This window comes from Oikopleura dioica, chromosome 2 (genome assembly GCF_907165135.1).
Source record: "Oikopleura dioica chromosome 2, OKI2018_I68_1.0, whole genome shotgun sequence".
Classification (NCBI taxonomy): domain Eukaryota; kingdom Metazoa; phylum Chordata; class Appendicularia; order Copelata; family Oikopleuridae; genus Oikopleura; species Oikopleura dioica.
This window is the reverse complement of record NC_137292.1, coordinates 11,392,963-11,409,441: the sequence shown is the minus strand read 5'-3', so window position 1 is coordinate 11,409,441 and position 16,479 is coordinate 11,392,963. Positions and strand designations below refer to the sequence as shown.

Genomic DNA, 16,479 nt, shown 5'->3' with positions numbered 1-16,479 from the left:
GACATCATCATAGCGTACGTGTGCTTGAGTGTGGTCTCCCTCGATTTAACGTGGCGCAGCACTATTTTCTTCAAACGTAAAACAAAAAGGGCGCCGCATTTCACTTCTCTTCTTGGGAGAGACTCATAATTTCATAAAGAGACTCACACATTTTCCTACTTTTTAGAATGCCACTTGTTCTCGGAGGAGGTCCCAAGTGCGTTGCCTGCACAAAGACTGTTTATAAGGTCAGATAATTACTGAAAGTACTGTTAGTAACTTGTTATTAGGCAGAAGAGAAAATCTCTGAAGCTGGGACTTTCCACAAAGCTTGCTTCAGATGCATCGCGTGCAAGAAGGTGAACACAAGCGTGATTGAAAATATATTAATTCGACACATCCATATTTTCTTATATGAAGACTGTATTTATCAATTATATTTACATTTTGCCGTTGCCCTTGAATTTCAAATAACCTGTGCTGCAGTCTTTAGATTCTTTCGTTTGTATTCGCGATGAAAAGCCGTTCTGCAAGTCATGCTACGGGAAAAACTTCGGTCCAAGGTAAGACCCTCCAACAGGATCCATTCGATAATTTTTTGTTCTTAGTGGCTACGGATTTGGCAATGGCGGAGCCGGAGTAATGTCTTCTGAACAAGCCCAGCCTCAGAACTTTGTTCACAAACCGCAAGCTGCGCCGGCTGCTACACCCGTCGGAACCGGTACGTTCCAGAGACACCTTACAAATCAACGCGTTTTTAAAATGCCAATGTGACGATTTAATACTTTTCTTAGGCGCCGCTCCGGCCGCAGCTGCCCCAGCAGGAAAGACTAAATATCCGGAGAATTACAAGGCAGGAAACGACCGATGCCCGCGATGCAATGACAGAGTTTACTTTGCCGAGAAAATGGTTGCAAATGGAATCAACTGGCACAAGGTAATAAAACTAATATTGAGCCAAAGCAGTAACTGTTTTATCTTTAGCAATGCGTAAAATGTGCTTTGTGCAATAAGCGTTTGGATTCAACAACTATCACCGAGCGGGAAAAGGAAATCTACTGCAAAAGCTGCTATGGCAAGAATTTCGGCCCTAAAGGGTTTGGGTATGGAGTCGGCTCCGGCACATTTGCTCAGACTCAGTGATGCAACGATTGATTTTTCTCTTCCGTACTTCTCAGTAACCGCTCGCCTTATCCTCATTTGATGCCTTATTTTTACGATTTCGATGTTTTCAAAAATATTGTTTCAGATTATTTTTGAAGTTATTTATTGCACCTTCATCAACAGTACCTTCTGCTTCAATTGAAAATTCCTGTCAGAGACGAAATATTTGCACGCAATAAATTATGCAATGTTAAAACGAAATTTGAGATCGGCTACAGTCATATTTACCTATCTCAATAGTCTGTCTTTGGTGTTTTTTGTGATTTTTGTGAGAACTATTTAGAAGCATGTGAAAAAATAGGAATAGCAAGAAAAAGAAGAAAAGCAATGTTAGCTTTGAAGACTTAAAACCGCGGAAATAGGTACGTGATCAGTGAGCCCCGCGAGTTTCGTGTGGAACTGAGCAGTGACAGAAATTGGCTTGGGTGTGTGGGGAAGGATCAGGATGTAGTCGAATCGGGTGCATCCGTTGTCAAGTGATTCTACTTCTCCTGTGTCTTTGTTGAGCTTCGAACTCGACCAGATGAATTTTGGATCTTTATCTAAGAGGACTTGCTTGAGCCCAGATGGCGTTTGGACTTCTTCAAGGCGGGATGCAACGACTTTTAGACATGAGCCAAGCTCGCAATGAGCCAGTGGATCTCGGAAGTCCTCAAAGATTTGGCTGGGAAGAAACTCTTGTTAATTCATTCTTTCAGCGTTATTTTACCTTTTGAGGCAAGCATCATCGATGGGCGAGCGCGGATCAGTGTTGAAATCGCCAGTAATGATTTCGGCTTGAACTTCGAGCTCAGCCATATCGCCAAACTCGGACATGTAGTCTTCCATTTCTTTGTACTGTTCGGTGCGAGTCGCACTCGATTTGACAAAAGAGGCTGTTGGAGCTTGCATGTGGGTATTGGCGATGATTATGCTTGTTTTCTCGCCGATCCGGATCTCGGCGCATAAAAGGCCTGAAATTTCACGATTCAAGTTGCCGTTTTCTTTTTCGAAAACGGTTCTTACCTTTTCCAGATAAGGCATCTTCGGCATATGAATTTTTGAACGGATAGAATTTTGACTGAACGATAGGATACTTGGAGGCAATGTATAGTCCCGAGTTCACCATTGAGAACTTGAAATTGGTAACGCGCACTCTGTGCGCATCAAACAGAATATAAGGATATTTTGAGCGGAGTTTATCGTTGAGAATCTTCCACGCGTCTTCGTTGAAGACTTCTTGCAAGCAGATTACGTCCAGGTCGTCGGGAATGTCTTCGTTTATGATTTCGTCGTGGCGCTTGCCACTGGGGTTTAGAAGAATGTCACCTTAATTTTTCCATAGAAATATGAGTTGATTTCGATGCCATTGAATCAATGGCACTTACCAATTTGCGTCGCCCGTTCTAAAGTGTAAGGTAGATTATTGACTCTTGACAGTCCTTCGGGCATCAAGCATGTGTTGTTGGTGAATACTGAAATCGTTTTCGATTCCCGCTTCAGTACATCTTCGGGAGGTGCTTCGGGTGCAATTGAAGATACGTGCGCGCTCCTGTCGAACAGCTCGTATATGATGCAAATAAAAAATCCTATGGAGGCGAGGGGAGTGAAATTTGTAGTAAGGATAAGGTGAAAGAGGAGAGCGAAGTAATTCGGACGTAATCTTTTGAAGGATTTTCAACTGTTTTTCCATGAATTTTTACGTTCAACTAGTAGCTGTCGAATATCCTTCCCTTGGAGTGCAACTTCTAGCGAAAATTTGTTCAAGAACTATTCCAATATTATACCAAAAGAATTTTGTGAGATAATACCAAGGCTGCGGTCTGTACTGTATTCCATTTCGACGCATCTAAAAAATAAATCTGATTACAAAAACTAGGTTAGAAATAGTTTAGTAAGGAACTCTAGGAGAAAGAGATGAACAGATATAACAAAAACATAAATTGGAAAGGGAATAGGAGGACTTCTGAAGGAGAAAAAGGCAACTCCGCGCCTGAGACCATCCCGGCAAAGGTGGACAAACAAGCACAAGCTAAGAGCTAAAGAATTAATATAAAAAGCTTTTTGATTATTGTATAAAAATATGCCACCAAGGCAGATGATGAGAAGGGGTAATGCAAGATTATGAAAAGGCGCCTGTTTTTCTAGCGAAGTTGCCTTAACAAAAGAAAGGGATTTTGCAGCTATAAAATGATCAACATCTAGCAAGGAAGCGACGAAAGGAACCCAAATGTTCCAAATTGTGAAGCGCTCAAGAATAATTATTGAAACAAGAACATTTTGAACGAAATGCGCGCCGAAATCGTGGATGATTCGGACTAGTAGAGATTCAGAAGATGGAATGTACTCAACCCCAATGGAGAAAATTACAAAGGCTACTCGATAGACCCATTCGAAGCGAATTTTCTAAAACATCATTTTCAGCGTAAAATAAAATTGCACATTAGGTCTATTTGCAAGGTTGAAAAATTAAGGTAACTCATGGTTCGTAGAACAGGTCAGTGAAACAAAATGGGAGGAAACTAAAATGATTTTTGCAGAAATGGGTGTCATGCTGAATTTTGATCTTTTCGTTTGATGATTGTCATTTCTCTACCAGTTGATATTTGAATCTTTCCAGACGAAAATTATGTGTTTGTCGGATTCTCGATAACTGCCGTAGAAAGATTCCTTGACGACAGCACATTCCATCATTGGTTCCCACAGAGCTTGAATTTGATCATCCCCGCTTTCTGTTGATAGAAACATGGAGGACTTGATGCAGCCAACGAGAGGGTTGAAGAAGGTACAGATTAGGTACTCGTCACGCCGTTTCTATAAATATAGTTAAAATAGTTTTAGGTGATCGATAGACTATCGACGATAGTTTCCGTCAATCAAGTTTTGATTCAATAAGATTATAAATCAAGAGAATCGTAAGTGGAAATCAAATTAGGCGATTAATTCAACATTCTTGTTGACCTGGTCTTTTGGCTCAGATAGAGGTGAATCAAAGAAATTCTTTCTCTCCTAAATTTACAACGGGTAATTAAACGTGCTTCTCTTATTTGAAATAAAACAAAAAAAACCTCGTCATCCATGTGACATGAATAAAAATCAACGTACTGGTTCTGAAGTTTTCGTATGTTTCAAACAAGAAAACCTCAAAGACTGCCGTACCTTCGATTTGACTTCAACCGCCACTCCACCGCTCAAACCAGCCAAATGAAAGCCATCAGTATTGACGCACTAGAATAATTATTTATCAAAACCCGATTTCTTTCATTTACATAAAATGTTAGCTTTTGTCCTGGCGCAATTGTATCGACTGGATGATTGAAAAACTTTCCAGTTTTAAACCATTCATTTTTCACTGAAAGCGTATCTTTCGCGGATAAATTAGCGATGGTTAGCTTCAGGGGACGCCTTTTCCTCATGATTTCATTTTCTTTGGCTTCGGAGATGTTTGTCGTAAGATCTGGCAGCTCTCGGACTTGTTGAACGACTGTCTTGTCCGATTTTGAATGGAGTATTTTATCCATAATCTGAGTTGAACAAGATTTTATAGAAAGGCGTTTTTTGCAAGGAATTGTTGAAGAAATCATAGGCAAAGAATAATACAGAAAATAAGTTCTCAAAGTCTTCTTTTTAGCTCTTCGAAGATGGTCCAATTGACGGCGGAAACGAGCGTACGCCTTGTTATTCTAGGACCAATACCGTCGAGATATAGAGCTCGTAGAATGCCTCGCTCGCGTATGTGAGATTTGAAGTTTTCCAGTCCAATACGCTGGTCGATTTGGAGATGGCAGCGCAATACGTCTGCGGGCTGGGTTAGAATCACTGCTGATGCTCCAGCGAGAATACCAAGAAGGAAATTAACGCTAAAAAGAAGGTGATATCAATTCGTTTTCTTCCTGATCATACCTCGCTCGTTCCGAACCAAATGAATCCTGTAAAGATTTGTAAAACAGAACATAAAGAGCTGAGTAAGGTCCATCTCTTAGAAGCGTCGGAAACAGCCCTCTCCAGAATCCCCTGACGCCTTCGCTCTTGTAGATATTCCTAGCCACCTCGCCAATCGATTTTCCATTTCCCCATTCAATCTGGGTCTTTATCACAACGAGGGGGAGAAAAACTGTGGTGGCAGAAGAACGAGCTATAAAACCAGCAGCGACTCTATCTGTGGATGTTTTTGGAGACATCTTTTCAATCACAGCATAAAACCAGGCGATCCCGGGGACTTGGCGGTATAGACTTGCGACGGTTCCTCTCCAAAGACCGGAATAGCCATCCGATGAAATTATTTTTCGAGCGATTATGATTGAATTAACGCCTTTCGTCCCTAAAATTTAATACAGAACTCTGAGTAAAATCAAATTTCTCTACCTATTGCTCTAGTACGAAGAACTTCAAGTGGCTGAAAAGAAAAACCAGATACAAGTCCTGCCACTGATCCAGCGACTATCGATTCCGTTGTTGAAAGCTTAACATTCTTACCCATTCTAAAAAACACCGAGAATTGAAAAAGTGAGTCCTGGACATGTTGTGTGTTCATTTTTTTCTGAGAAAAAAAAAACGTGGCAGTTGATTGAAGAACTCGGTACTCAATAATACTGATAGAAAAAGCTTCTATTTCCATTTTTCGCGGATGTTTCTGTGCATGAGTCTTGGATCTTGATTGAAGTTACGCCCTATAAATACAGATAAATAAAGTTACGTGGAGTTTTAAAACCTTCTGGAGTATCTCCGCGTCGCTGGATATCTTGCGTGTCTCCCCTCCTTTGAACATCTGCGAATAAAAATTATATTTTCAATTAATTTATCGGTCGCTTACTATCAACATCTCCCCTCCTTTGAACGGGATCAGCCGAGACGCCTCTTTTCTGCGCCCTCGATCTTGGATCTACCGGTCCGTGATCTCCCTTTGGCATCATACTCTTCACCAGTTTTTGATTCATCGCGTCAAGGGCCTTCTTATTCTCCATATTATCGGATCCGTCTTTTCTCATGTTATCAACGTTGTCCGATTCGCCTCCAAGAAACGGGTAAAGCTGAACCTTGCTAAACGAGGATCAATCAAGCTAAATGTCAACTTCTTACTCTCTGCCCATGACTTGTCCATAAAACCGCGGGCGCTTTGGCTTCTTGGCGTCAATCTCAAGCAAGCACTCGAAAATCGTTTTTGTAGGAATTTCATCGGGGTTGAAATTTGGATCTTTTTCGATTTCAGTCGTGTCTACTTCCATCGGGGTCTCTTTGGGTTCGTCTGGGCGACCGCGCGTGGCGAAGATTTTATCTGATACTTCTTTGTGCGCAGTAGAGTTATCTAAAACTGTTAAGTTGAAAATCAAGGACTAGAATTTACCAATATGCGCCTCAAAAAGTGTTTTGATCTCAGACCAGAGAATTTTGTACTGCTCGTCTTTTTTCGGCGGCTTTCCTCCCTGTGATCCACTTGACCAAGGAATTGGCTCCTTATTTTTTTCTTTTTCAATGAGATCAGTCGCGGCATTGATCAATTCGATCTTTTCGACTTCCGATAGTGTTGACTTGGGAACCATTTGGAGAATCTTATCAACAGATTGAGTTCCACTCATTGAGTAAAGTGCGGATTCTGAGTTCACCAGTGGGAAAACGCGCGTGTATTGCTCCATCGCAGTTTTATTCGTTTCTGCGGCTCCCATGGTAGCAGTTTGGGATGGGAAAAGCGTGTGCTTATTGATAAGGCTCACCATGTCGTTGATTCGATAATCGTATCGCAAACCACCAGGAGCACTTTCGAGACTGGGCGGTTCTTGAGGAGTGAACGGAGTAGAGAGCTTGTGAAGGTAAATATCGCCTCCGTTGCAAGCAAGCATGTGAGTGACCTTCTCCTTGCAGGAGAGGAGGACGGATCGACGGCCGTTGCACAAATACTTTGTCAGGCAATCAGAATGTCTCGAATTCACTTCAAGCGGGGAAATTCGAACGGCCGAACAACAGGGGCGCAGTTGGGAGGAATCGATTTTTGGAGTGTTCCATTTTAGATCGACCATTTCCGTCGACTTGCCAAGCTGCGGGTGCAAAAACGGTACTTCATAGTTAACCGAGCCACCGCCGCCGGAGGTCTGTTCTTCTTTCATGGGAATTCCAGAGATCATCGTGCGCATAAGTCGGTGATGCTGCGTCGCCAGCTCGACAACTCGATCTGTCAGCTGCCATTCTTTGCCACTTTCGGAACCACCTGCTTCTACATGAGTAACCTCGAGCTTGAAGTACTTTTCGTCCGCAAGAATTTTCAGGTCCGTGTTGATCACTTTTTCGTTTTTGATGTCGATAATTACGATTTCCACCCGATCAAGCTCCACTGTTCCATTCTGAAAAATGACTTATTCAAAGCATCTTTATATTTTTTGAAAATAGAAAATATCTTACCGCCTTAGCGCTCGCATTGATTTTCTCTATCGTAGCAGTCAGGTCTTTCCGCCACTGATTGCTCTGGACCTCAAGGTTTTCTTCTGTCGCGTGCGTAAACACAATAATCCTCCCTGTTCCTTCGATCTTTTTCCCATCTGTCGGACTTTTCACTGCAAGGTCTTTGAGTGAATCCTCAATTACATTCTTCAGATTAACGTATTTGGGACTTTGGTTGTAAGGGTCGTTTTGCTTTCCACCCTGGCCATTTCTTCTCAGAGTATCGCGTAGGTAGTCCATTCCTTGGTTGTTCCAAGAACTGATTGTTTTAGAACGCATTTTGTAAAAGGTCTTGAAGGGATCCTAGCTTCTGCTGAATCTCCCACTTCTAGCGTAGTTTGCCTGCTCTCTATATCTGGACGAGTGAAGAAAACGAGTAAAGTATCTTGACGTCTGTATTTCGAGCTGGAGTAAAATAGAGGTTAATTCACGAACTGCGTGAATTACCGAATGAAGAGAAATACACGGCGGCGACCGAGCAAAGCTCGATCTAGATAAGCAAGTGACCTTAGGGGACGAGGGAGTCTAACGAATCTAAGATCCCAATACCCCCCCATGAGACTGAAACGTCCTCTAAGGCCAAAGTGTGTGATTTTTGCAGGAGTATAAGCGTAAGATGAGTAACATGGCAGGTTCGAAACGTCGAGGCAGTCTGATTCGCGTTAAAAAACCCTTTTTTGGGAAAAAGCTTGAATCAGATGCGAAGTTTTCGTGATGTCCGAGCGGTGATGACATGAAGGAGTAGCTGCACATGTAGAAGAACTCAAAATACGTCGGCGACGGTAAACTGTGATAATTTCCGTACCTTTTCAGGCCCCGGTCGATGAATAGGGGACCTGAGTGGGGCAGTACTTGCGCTTAGTCGTATGACTGACCCGAGTTTGTGCCGATGTTTAGAGGTTCGACGGGCCTCGTTTCACGGTGTGCTCGTTTTGTATGTTTCGGGAGATGAGCTGCTCCAACTTCGGTTAAAGTCGCATTCGGATCGGCGCCGGCTGAGTATTGACGATCTGGTGAAGACTTTGGACGGGTTCTTTTCTTGCTGTTTTCAGTTGCTGAGCCCTCAACTACTGTTGAATTATGTTTATCGACTGACATATGGCTATTGTCGGGCGCAGCAACCTCCGAAATCACTGTAGCATCAGCTGACATGTCCTCGGCAGTTTCATAAAGAGTACCACCAGAGTACCAGCGATCTGACGGCTCGGCTGGAGCTACCGACGAGTCCAAAATAGATGTAGCGGTTGTATCTCCCAGATTTTCCATGTCCAATCGGCGTCTACTTTCCAAAATAGGTGATAGAGATGATCTTGGCGGTTTTTCCATAGCAACCATCGGAGTCGACGCGACCTGAGAAGATTTCCTCCCCCCATGCGACTTCGACCCGGACTTTTCCATCGGTTTGGAAGTAGGAACAGGCGATTTTTGTGGGACTTTCGACTTAACGATTTCGGTTAAATGTGGGAATACGTACTCGGCCTCGTAGTAATCAATCCAGCGTAAGTCGTGATTTCGTTCTGCGGCGTGAACCACGTGTTCTCGATGGATGAAATCACGTTGTCCTTTTTTATCTTCGACCATGACGACCCAGTCGTTGCTCGAAACGGCTTTCAGGGGACCTACCCAGCGTTCCTTCTTGCTTTTAGCGTCGGTCAGGTTTTCTCGCTTAATGTACACGACAGCGCCAGCGGGGATTGGTCTCGGCTTAGGCTCGTTTTTCAGCCTGTGCTCCATGGCTCGGTCAGCAGCTTCCATCGCAGTTTTCACAATGGCTTCCGCCGATTTCGCTAAAGCTCCCACATTGAGACCAAACACCTGAGGTGTTTCCGCTGTCATTTCTGCGCCAGTAGAGTGGGTGAAAGTACTTTTTCGGCCAAACCAAACTTCTCGCGGTGAAATTTTCGTGCTTTTGTTTTTCACACTATTGAGCGCGCGCATCACGTGGGGAACGCAGTCGGCCCAAGTTTTTCGACCGGAAGATGAGTTGACCATGCAGAATAGACTGTTTTTGATAGTCCGATTCGCTCTTTCTGCGAAAGCGTTTGATTGAGGGTGAAATGCGGTACTTATTGTATGTTTTATCTGGTTAAGCTTACACATTTCGTCAATCACGCTTGCGCAGAAGTGGGTACCTCTGTCACTGTGTAGATGTTTCGGCAAGAAATCCATGGGAAGGAAGACCTTGTAGATGAGCGCTTTTGCAGCGCAGATAGCAGTGTCGGACCGCGTCGGAATGCACCAAGTGTAGCGAGAGAAAGTGTCCGCCACCACCAAATAATACTTGAATCCGCCAGCGGGAGGCATACAAGCGAAATCGATCTGAATCGATTCGCCAGCTGTTTTTCCACGACGAAGGGTTCCAAGTGGCGGTTTGGTACGAGTTCCAGCAGATCCTTTTCTGCGTAGGCAAGGGACGCAGCTGTGGACGTAGTTAGAAACATCGTCTTGAAATGAAGGCCACCAAACGTCCTCTAATCGCTCTAAAGTCCGCGGCTCGCCCAGATGACCGGACAAGTCGTGAGCTAGAAAGAGAAAGTGACTTTTTACCGCTTCCGGTACCACCGCCCGCGCGCCAGATTTGAATTGACACATCAAGCACCCGGTAGTGTTATCCAGGAACAGAGCTTTTTCCATCTTGAGTAGAGACGATTGTCGGTGGTCGGAGTCCTTCACCAGCGATTTTATGTCCAGTGGCTCCTTACCAGATTCCAGAAAAGTGATGATTGCACTCAGAGCAGAGTCCTCCCTTTGATAGTCCAGAATGTTATTATAATTCGCTGACACCAACGGAATCTCCATTGGCGCCGCGATAGCCTTGACGTTTACCTTATGTATCTTCACCTCTGATAAAGTGATTTTCTCCGGAAACTGATTTTCGTTCCAGAAAGGGACGAAGACACGTACTGGTGAATTCTTGTCGATTTCGTACTCGCGACCAACGGGAAACTCAGAGTCGTATCCAAGTGATTTGTCGTCCTCGCCAGGTCTGCGGCTCATAAAGTCGGCGAATTGATTTTCTGATCCCTTGATGTAGACAATGTGAAAATCGAATTCTTCCAATCGGCTTTGCCATCGGCTTATTTTAGAATTCTTGAACTTCTTTTTGTGTAGGAAGATCAAAGATCGGTGGTCTGTGTGAATCTGAAAGAATCTACCTTTCAGGAGCTTTTCCAGTCGCTCGCAGCACCAGACAATGCTAAACATTTCCTTTTCTGAAGTGTTCCATTTTCTTTCAGCTTTGTTGAAGGTGTGGGAAATCGCGCTTACTAGGTGCACTCTCCCGCCATACTCTTGTAGCAGGACGCCACCCGCTGCGTACAGGCTCGCGTCTGTGTAGAGATGAAAAGACTCGTCAAAGTTAGGAAAACTTATGACTGGAGTCTCGGAGAGTCGTCGTTGAATTTCCTTGAGCGCCAAATCCGCTTCTTTGGTCCACTTGAAACAATTTGTTTCGTTCGCCGAATTTCGAACATCGTTTATGGGCTTCATTCTGCTCGAGAAGCAACCGGATGAAATAGCTTCGCCCATTTTCGTTTCTAGAAAACCTCGGATCCAATTCAATGACCCGATTAATGAAGCTAACTCCTTTTGGGAGCGTGGGGGTTTCATCTGACGAAGAGCGGAGACTTGCGCAGGGTCCGGTTTGATTCCATCTTCGTTGATGATTCGGCCCAAAAAGTGAGCTTCGGATTGTAGGAAAGAGCACTTTTCGCCCTTGAGTTTAGCGTTAAACTTGCGGAGCGCGATGAATAGGTTTCGGAGAGTGTTGTAATAGCAGCTGAAAGTCTTCCCAAAACACACTATGTCATCGATATAAGAAAGCATCTTTTTCCTGGTGGGGCTTGAGTCGAGAATTGTGTTTACGACGCGCGAGAATATATTCCCCGAGCATCGATAACCGAATGGTAGTCTGCAGAAGGCGTAAGATTTCCCACCCCACTGGAAGGAAGTCTTGTACCTGTCGCTTTTCTTTACAGGGCACTGCCAATATCCACTTCGTAGATCAACTGTGGCGAAAAACTTATTGCCCGGTCCAATGTTCGCAATCGTATCCTCCATGCTTGGGAGATGGTAAGGGTCGGATTTGTCGGAGAGGCATTTGTTCAGGCTGTTTTTGTAGTTGATGCAGAAGCGCATTTCCCCAGATTTCTTAGGAATAGGCAATACCGGGCTGTTAAACCCTTTCTGGTCTTTGATCTCTTCTATTATTTTCGTTTCGAGCAGTTCGGAGATGTGATCGCTGACCTGACCATGAAAAGCTTGCGGAATCGGGTGTTGACTGATGTTTCGACTCGTACCATCAGTCGGGATTTCGATCTCGAACGGGAATTCACCCATTTTTTGACCGTCGCAGCCGAATCTGTCGTCGAATTCCAAACACAGCTCGGCGACCACCTTCTTTTGCCCCGGGTCGGCGTTTGCTGGTAGGGTAATTCCGAGTTTTTGCTTCGCTAGCTGAATGGGGCACCTGGCTGCGTTCTTGTTAGGTGCGTCCAGCTTTGGGACTTTTGGTGGCGGTTGAGTGCGGGATCGATCGCTATCCTTGACCGCTGATCTAGTAGTCAAGTATTTCTTGATTTTGGTCCGCTTCACTCCGTCCAGCTTCACCACTTGAGTCTCAGTTTGTGTGAAGGCTTCGTTGTAGCAAAATGAGAGAGTACGATTCTTATTGTCGACTGTGAAGCTGTCCGTCATCGCATTCTCTAGTATATCGCGGCCCAGTAGACTTGGGTATTTACTGCCTGGCATAATGGTGAGATTCAGGGAGAATGCAGGGCCACCATTGAATGATAAGCGGCAGGGAAGGATACCCATCGGCTGCTCGGCGGGAATATTTGGGCTGAAACCGGTGACCTTGAAGGGACAGGGCTTCAGCATCTGGAGAAATTCGTCGGGAACGTAAGCAGCGGACAGACAGGAGGACTCGGCTCCGCTGTCGACTTCCATCGATACGTCAAAACTTTTAGAGCCCGTAATGATGGTAGCCGAAGCGAAATAAGCCTTTCCTGGTCGCTTCTTCTTCACTGTGTAAAAGTGAACGTCGAATGGTTGGAAATCTTCAACGTTCTTAGTCGTATTTATCTTCTTGGATTCTGGTTGTTTATCGTCTTTCCCATCCTTAGAATCGTTGCTGGCGCGCTTAGCATTCTTCTTCTTTTTGTTCTTATTTCTGTTGAAGTGCTGGGAGACGGTCGCGCTGTCAACTCGATTCTGTCTTGTGGATTGGGCGAGACGGCAGAGTTCGTTGATATCGTAAACTTTTGATAGGCTTGGAAGGATTGCGTTGAAAACGTCTGGTTCTTCTTTCCTAAGATTCAAGTACAGCATCATCGTCGAGAATATGTCAAATATTTCATCGACCCCGGCGTCGGCTGACTTCTCTTGTCGGTAAGAGTTCAAAGTCGCTTGCTTCGCCTCGTTCATCTTTTGCAAGACGTTGGCGGTGTAGTGTGCAAACGGCTTCGAATGGTCGTATTCGACGTCGAAAACTTCGCTTAGCTTCAGTAAGTAGTGACTCTTCGCGGCGAATGATTTCTCTAGCAGCGCCTTGGCCGATTTCCAGTCTTGACAATTCAGAAATTCGGTTCCAAGTGAGCGTTCGATGTTCAAGTCGAAGTGGCTGTACACTGCTGCGATGAAAGGCTGTTCACGTGAAGGTCTGTCGCGGACGTAGGCGCGGTGATAAATGTCGGCTCTGCCCAAGAAGGTGTTGAAAGATGTGTTGCATGCGGCGTCCAGCTTCGGCAAGTCTTGGACGTGACGAGACCGGGTAGTGGCCACCCATGCTTCTTCTCTCATTGTCGCATTCGTAGAGTCTTTTCCTTGATCGAGCTCGCAGGTAAGAAGCGTTGTACTGAGCTGTTCTAATTTTACTCTGCTTTCTGTGATCAAGGGCTCTAGGCTTGGCTTTAGTGATTCGTCATTTCGCACTTGTTCTTCGAGGTAGTTTACTCGATCGTTTATGCTTCTTATTTCGGTGACGGTTTCTAGCAGTGATTTGTTCGCCGCCATAGCTCGAAATATATCGGCAGTAAGGGTTTATGGGCCTTGGATTACCTTTCAGGCCCTCAGAAAATACTGCGACTAAAAGTCGCAATATGATGAGCTGAGGTGCCTTTTTGCGCAAACGCCCGACGATTTCTCTGTCCAGCGATTGTCGAAATTTCAAGGTCTGGTCCAAGGGTCGATTCTTCGTAAACTTCTCTCGATTTTTGGTGAAAAGTGGCGAAAGAATTATGTTTTTCTCAGTATTTTAGGTTTTCCCCGGCGTGCGTGCGTGGTTGCGTGGGCGCGACTTTCGGCGCGTGGGTCGTGGTGGCGCTCGTGCGGTGGCGCTCGCTCGGGGTGGTGTTGGTGTGGTGCGGAAAATTCTCTGAGTGGAGTTTCTCCGGCGGCGCGGTGGCGGTTGGTGATTCGGTTCCCCTCGACTCCGCTGACGGCCAATCAGCGTCCAAGTTGCGAAACTTCGGTTGTCGATGGCGGAAAAATTTATCTTTTCTCCAACGGGACTACTCTGATACCACTGAAGGGATCCTAGCTTCTGCTGAATCTCCCACTTCTAGCGTAGTTTGCCTGCTCTCTATATCTGGACGAGTGAAGAAAACGAGTAAAGTATCTTGACGTCTGTATTTCGAGCTGGAGTAAAATAGAGGTTAATTCACGAACTGCGTGAATTACCGAATGAAGAGAAATACACGGCGGCGACCGAGCAAAGCTCGATCTAGATAAGCAAGTGACCTTAGGGGACGAGGGAGTCTAACGAATCTAAGATCCCAATAGTCTTGAACAAGAATTTTCGTTCGCTGCCGAAAATATCCCAGACGATTCTTTTTCAAGTTTTGAGCTGTTATCAATGAACCTTTCGAAGCTTTAAAAACCTTTCCTACAGTATTCTGTCATTGACTGAAGAGCTGACTGATAAACAGTGCCCGGCTGTTGAACATAGCCTTCAACATTATTTCCCCGCACAAGTGACTCAACGTTCAGAGCTTGCTGCACTCGCCTGCCCATATAATACGATTTATCGATGGCGATGACTGTTCTGCTCGAAATCGATGACATCTCATTTACTCTTGAAACTAGATAGTAAAAAAACAGTTCATAGTGTTGAAGTTTTCGCGAATTAGTATTTATAAATAATTGTCCTAGAGTTTGCAGATTATTACAATAAATCTCGGGAAATACAAGTGTTGATTAGCCGTCGAACTTATGCCTGAACTGTTACAGTAGTTCAACAGTAGTTTCTCAATTAAATTTGAAGATCCTAGTAGAACTTTGATTAGTGTATTTTTACTTGAAAATGCCAATGGGCAATTCTTAGTTTGTTGATGTCATTTTTGGTATGCAGAGGTAGAGAGATTGCTATCTCCGGTGCTGGAAAACGCGAAAAAAATGTCAGTAATAAATTAAATTTCGAAATCAACAATAAACAAGGAGAACTATGTATGCGAAAGGAGCCTAGAGCAAGTCGGCAAGAAACTGTTTGTCAGCGGTTGAAAGATTTTTTGGGTAGAGGGTTTTGATGGTGAGAATCATATCGCCAAAGGTTCCAGGCTTCTTAGAAATGGGCATTCCTTTTTCGAAAATAACCTTCTCGGTATTAGGCTAAAAGAAGGGTCAATAAGGCGGACTAATGAAGAATGAGTAACCTTTTCCATCCTCGAAATACGAATATTTTCAGAATTTCCATTGAGCATTTTCAACGGTACTTCTCCGCCAAGAAGAGCAACTTTTAGTGGAATCTCAATCGTCTTTTTCAAATCATTCCCTTCTCGCTCCCAATAATCATGGGGTTTTTGCTAAAACCAAATGTTTACAACAAATTTAAGTCTTAAAATGAACCTTGATAATAAATACGATATTTTCGGCTTCATATCCTGGCTTTTCATCGCCTTCCTTGTTGAAGGTTATTTTTGTTCCTTCCTTCCATCCGGGCTTGAGATTTACTGTTAAAACTTTTGAGTCAGTAATGTAGCCGCCCATTTGATTTCTTCGCTTTCTTCCGATCTACGAAAGTAAAATAATCATCTGCATGTATTTTCGTCGCTTACCTTCATTCTCTTCGTTGCTCCAGTATAAAGATCTTCTAGTGAGCACTTCAAGTCGACTTCGAGGTTCGCTCCTGGCTTCAATGGTTCTGGCCGTCTTCTTCGACCACCGGGACAACCCCCACCGAAGCCGCCGAAACCAAATCCATCATCATCATCAAGGTCGTCCATTCCGAAGCTGAACAAAAGTTTATCCAGAGAAACAGTACTCCAACAAACTTGAATCCACCACGTCCGCCGCCGAATGGATTTCCACGGCCTCCTCGACCTCCCATTCCGCCCATGCCACCCATTCCTCCGCCGCCAAAGAACATTCGGAAGATATCATTTGGGTCGCCACCAAATCCGCCTCCGAAGCCGCCACCGCCGCCTCCCTGGGTCAATCCCTCTTCGCCGAAGGAATCGTACGTGTCTCTCTTCTTCTTGTCGGATAAGCATTCGAATGCTGCATTGACATCTTTGAATTTTGCTTCCGCTGCTTTATCGTTCGGGTTTTTGTCTGAAAAATTTATGAAGACTCAGAATAGAAAGGGAGGACATACCAGGATGGTATTTTAAGGCCTGCTTCCTGTACGCCTTTTGATTTCAGAATCTGAAGCACCTTTTGGCACACCAAGGATTCCGTAAAAATCACGACCCATTATCTAAATTTTTAATTCAAACATTTGATTTTAAATATTACAAATTTATAGCAAGTCCTTGATATTTTTAATAAGAAAACTTCCAGCATCCGCAACAAGTTGAAACATGTTATAAACATTTAAAACAGAGGAATGAAACTCAACAGGAGGAATATAATTTAAAGGGAATGGAAGAATATTGCCTCTGGATTCGACAGATTCACGGAAATCAGCATTTTTGAAGCTCCAAGGGTAAA

General features: G+C 44.3%; 6 protein-coding genes across 6 annotated transcripts; 1 reads left to right on the top strand and 5 right to left on the bottom strand.

The window, feature by feature from the left end:
• Nucleotides 1-124: 124 nt before the first annotated feature.
• Nucleotides 125-1,333, top strand: LOC145696130 (cysteine and glycine-rich protein 2-like). Its single transcript, XM_081773120.1, has 6 exons — nucleotides 125-227; nucleotides 270-338; nucleotides 466-542; nucleotides 588-700; nucleotides 774-916; nucleotides 964-1,333. Exons 1-6 carry the CDS (start codon nucleotides 168-170, stop codon nucleotides 1,120-1,122), a joined length of 621 nt encoding a protein of 206 aa, XP_081629246.1. The 5' UTR covers nucleotides 125-167; the 3' UTR covers nucleotides 1,123-1,333.
• Nucleotides 1,334-1,401: 68 nt separating this feature from the next.
• Nucleotides 1,402-2,714, bottom strand: LOC145696105 (sphingomyelin phosphodiesterase 3-like). The gene is made up of 4 exons (XM_081773092.1): nucleotides 2,511-2,714; nucleotides 2,149-2,451; nucleotides 1,853-2,096; nucleotides 1,402-1,807 (listed from the first exon to the last, which is right to left on the bottom strand). The coding sequence occupies exons 1-4, from the start codon at nucleotides 2,572-2,574 to the stop codon at nucleotides 1,474-1,476; spliced, it is 945 nt and encodes a 314-aa protein (XP_081629218.1). The 5' UTR covers nucleotides 2,575-2,714; the 3' UTR covers nucleotides 1,402-1,473.
• Nucleotides 2,715-3,556: 842 nt separating this feature from the next.
• LOC145699039 (uncharacterized) lies at nucleotides 3,557-4,643 on the bottom strand. Its single transcript, XM_081776289.1, has 3 exons — nucleotides 4,392-4,643; nucleotides 4,282-4,350; nucleotides 3,557-3,936 (listed from the first exon to the last, which is right to left on the bottom strand). Exons 1-3 carry the CDS (start codon nucleotides 4,641-4,643, stop codon nucleotides 3,715-3,717), a joined length of 543 nt encoding a protein of 180 aa, XP_081632415.1. The 3' UTR covers nucleotides 3,557-3,714.
• Nucleotides 4,644-4,664: 21 nt separating this feature from the next.
• LOC145699038 (mitochondrial glycine transporter-like) lies at nucleotides 4,665-5,602 on the bottom strand. Its single transcript, XM_081776288.1, has 3 exons — nucleotides 5,488-5,602; nucleotides 5,026-5,443; nucleotides 4,665-4,982 (listed from the first exon to the last, which is right to left on the bottom strand). Exons 1-3 carry the CDS (start codon nucleotides 5,600-5,602, stop codon nucleotides 4,736-4,738), a joined length of 780 nt encoding a protein of 259 aa, XP_081632414.1. The 3' UTR covers nucleotides 4,665-4,735.
• A 31-nt stretch (nucleotides 5,603-5,633) lies between these two features.
• Nucleotides 5,634-7,843, bottom strand: LOC145696102 (integrator complex subunit 13-like). The gene is made up of 6 exons (XM_081773089.1): nucleotides 7,516-7,843; nucleotides 6,467-7,457; nucleotides 6,202-6,427; nucleotides 5,936-6,162; nucleotides 5,834-5,890; nucleotides 5,634-5,792 (listed from the first exon to the last, which is right to left on the bottom strand). The coding sequence occupies exons 1-6, from the start codon at nucleotides 7,831-7,833 to the stop codon at nucleotides 5,731-5,733; spliced, it is 1,881 nt and encodes a 626-aa protein (XP_081629215.1). The 5' UTR covers nucleotides 7,834-7,843; the 3' UTR covers nucleotides 5,634-5,730.
• Nucleotides 7,844-14,656: 6,813 nt separating this feature from the next.
• LOC145696104 (dnaJ homolog subfamily B member 5-like) lies at nucleotides 14,657-16,251 on the bottom strand. The gene is given in 7 exon segments (XM_081773091.1): nucleotides 14,657-15,159; nucleotides 15,204-15,353; nucleotides 15,397-15,561; nucleotides 15,606-15,780; nucleotides 15,822-16,101; nucleotides 16,145-16,183; nucleotides 16,186-16,251. Coding segments are annotated over 7 exon segments (1,014 nt in total). The 5' UTR covers nucleotides 16,244-16,251; the 3' UTR covers nucleotides 14,657-15,012.
• Nucleotides 16,252-16,479: the final 228 nt, after the last annotated feature.

Bases quoted from the DNA above. Each gene is read 5' to 3' on its own strand.
- LOC145696102 (XM_081773089.1), bottom strand. From the start codon at position 7,833: ATGCGTTCTAAAACAATCAGTTCTTGGAACAACCAAGGAATGGACTAC. The intron at 5,891-5,935 runs GTAAGCGACCGA...TTTTATTCGCAG, and splicing joins AAGGAGGGGAGATGTTGATA to ATGTTCAAAGGAGGGGAGAC. The intron at 5,793-5,833 runs GTTTTAAAACTC...CTGTATTTATAG, and splicing joins ACGCGGAGATACTCCAGAAG to GGCGTAACTTCAATCAAGAT.
- LOC145696130 (XM_081773120.1), top strand. From the start codon at position 168: ATGCCACTTGTTCTCGGAGGAGGTCCCAAGTGCGTTGCCTGCACAAAG. The intron at 228-269 runs GTCAGATAATTA...ACTTGTTATTAG, and splicing joins GCACAAAGACTGTTTATAAG to GCAGAAGAGAAAATCTCTGA. The intron at 917-963 runs GTAATAAAACTA...TTTTATCTTTAG, and splicing joins ATGGAATCAACTGGCACAAG to CAATGCGTAAAATGTGCTTT.
- LOC145699039 (XM_081776289.1), bottom strand. From the start codon at position 4,643: ATGGATAAAATACTCCATTCAAAATCGGACAAGACAGTCGTTCAACAA. The intron at 4,351-4,391 runs GTAAATGAAAGA...TAATTATTCTAG, and splicing joins GACAAAAGCTAACATTTTAT to TGCGTCAATACTGATGGCTT. The intron at 3,937-4,281 runs GTACGGCAGTCT...CTATATTTATAG, and splicing joins CGGTTGAAGTCAAATCGAAG to AAACGGCGTGACGAGTACCT.
- LOC145696105 (XM_081773092.1), bottom strand. From the start codon at position 2,574: ATGCCCGAAGGACTGTCAAGAGTCAATAATCTACCTTACACTTTAGAA. The intron at 2,452-2,510 runs GTAAGTGCCATT...GGAAAAATTAAG, and splicing joins AGAACGGGCGACGCAAATTG to GTGACATTCTTCTAAACCCC. The intron at 2,097-2,148 runs GTAAGAACCGTT...GTGAAATTTCAG, and splicing joins AGATGCCTTATCTGGAAAAG to GCCTTTTATGCGCCGAGATC.
- LOC145699038 (XM_081776288.1), bottom strand. From the start codon at position 5,602: ATGGGTAAGAATGTTAAGCTTTCAACAACGGAATCGATAGTCGCTGGA. The intron at 5,444-5,487 runs GTAGAGAAATTT...ATTAAATTTTAG, and splicing joins TCTTCGTACTAGAGCAATAG to GGACGAAAGGCGTTAATTCA. The intron at 4,983-5,025 runs GTATGATCAGGA...CCTTCTTTTTAG, and splicing joins TTTGGTTCGGAACGAGCGAG to CGTTAATTTCCTTCTTGGTA.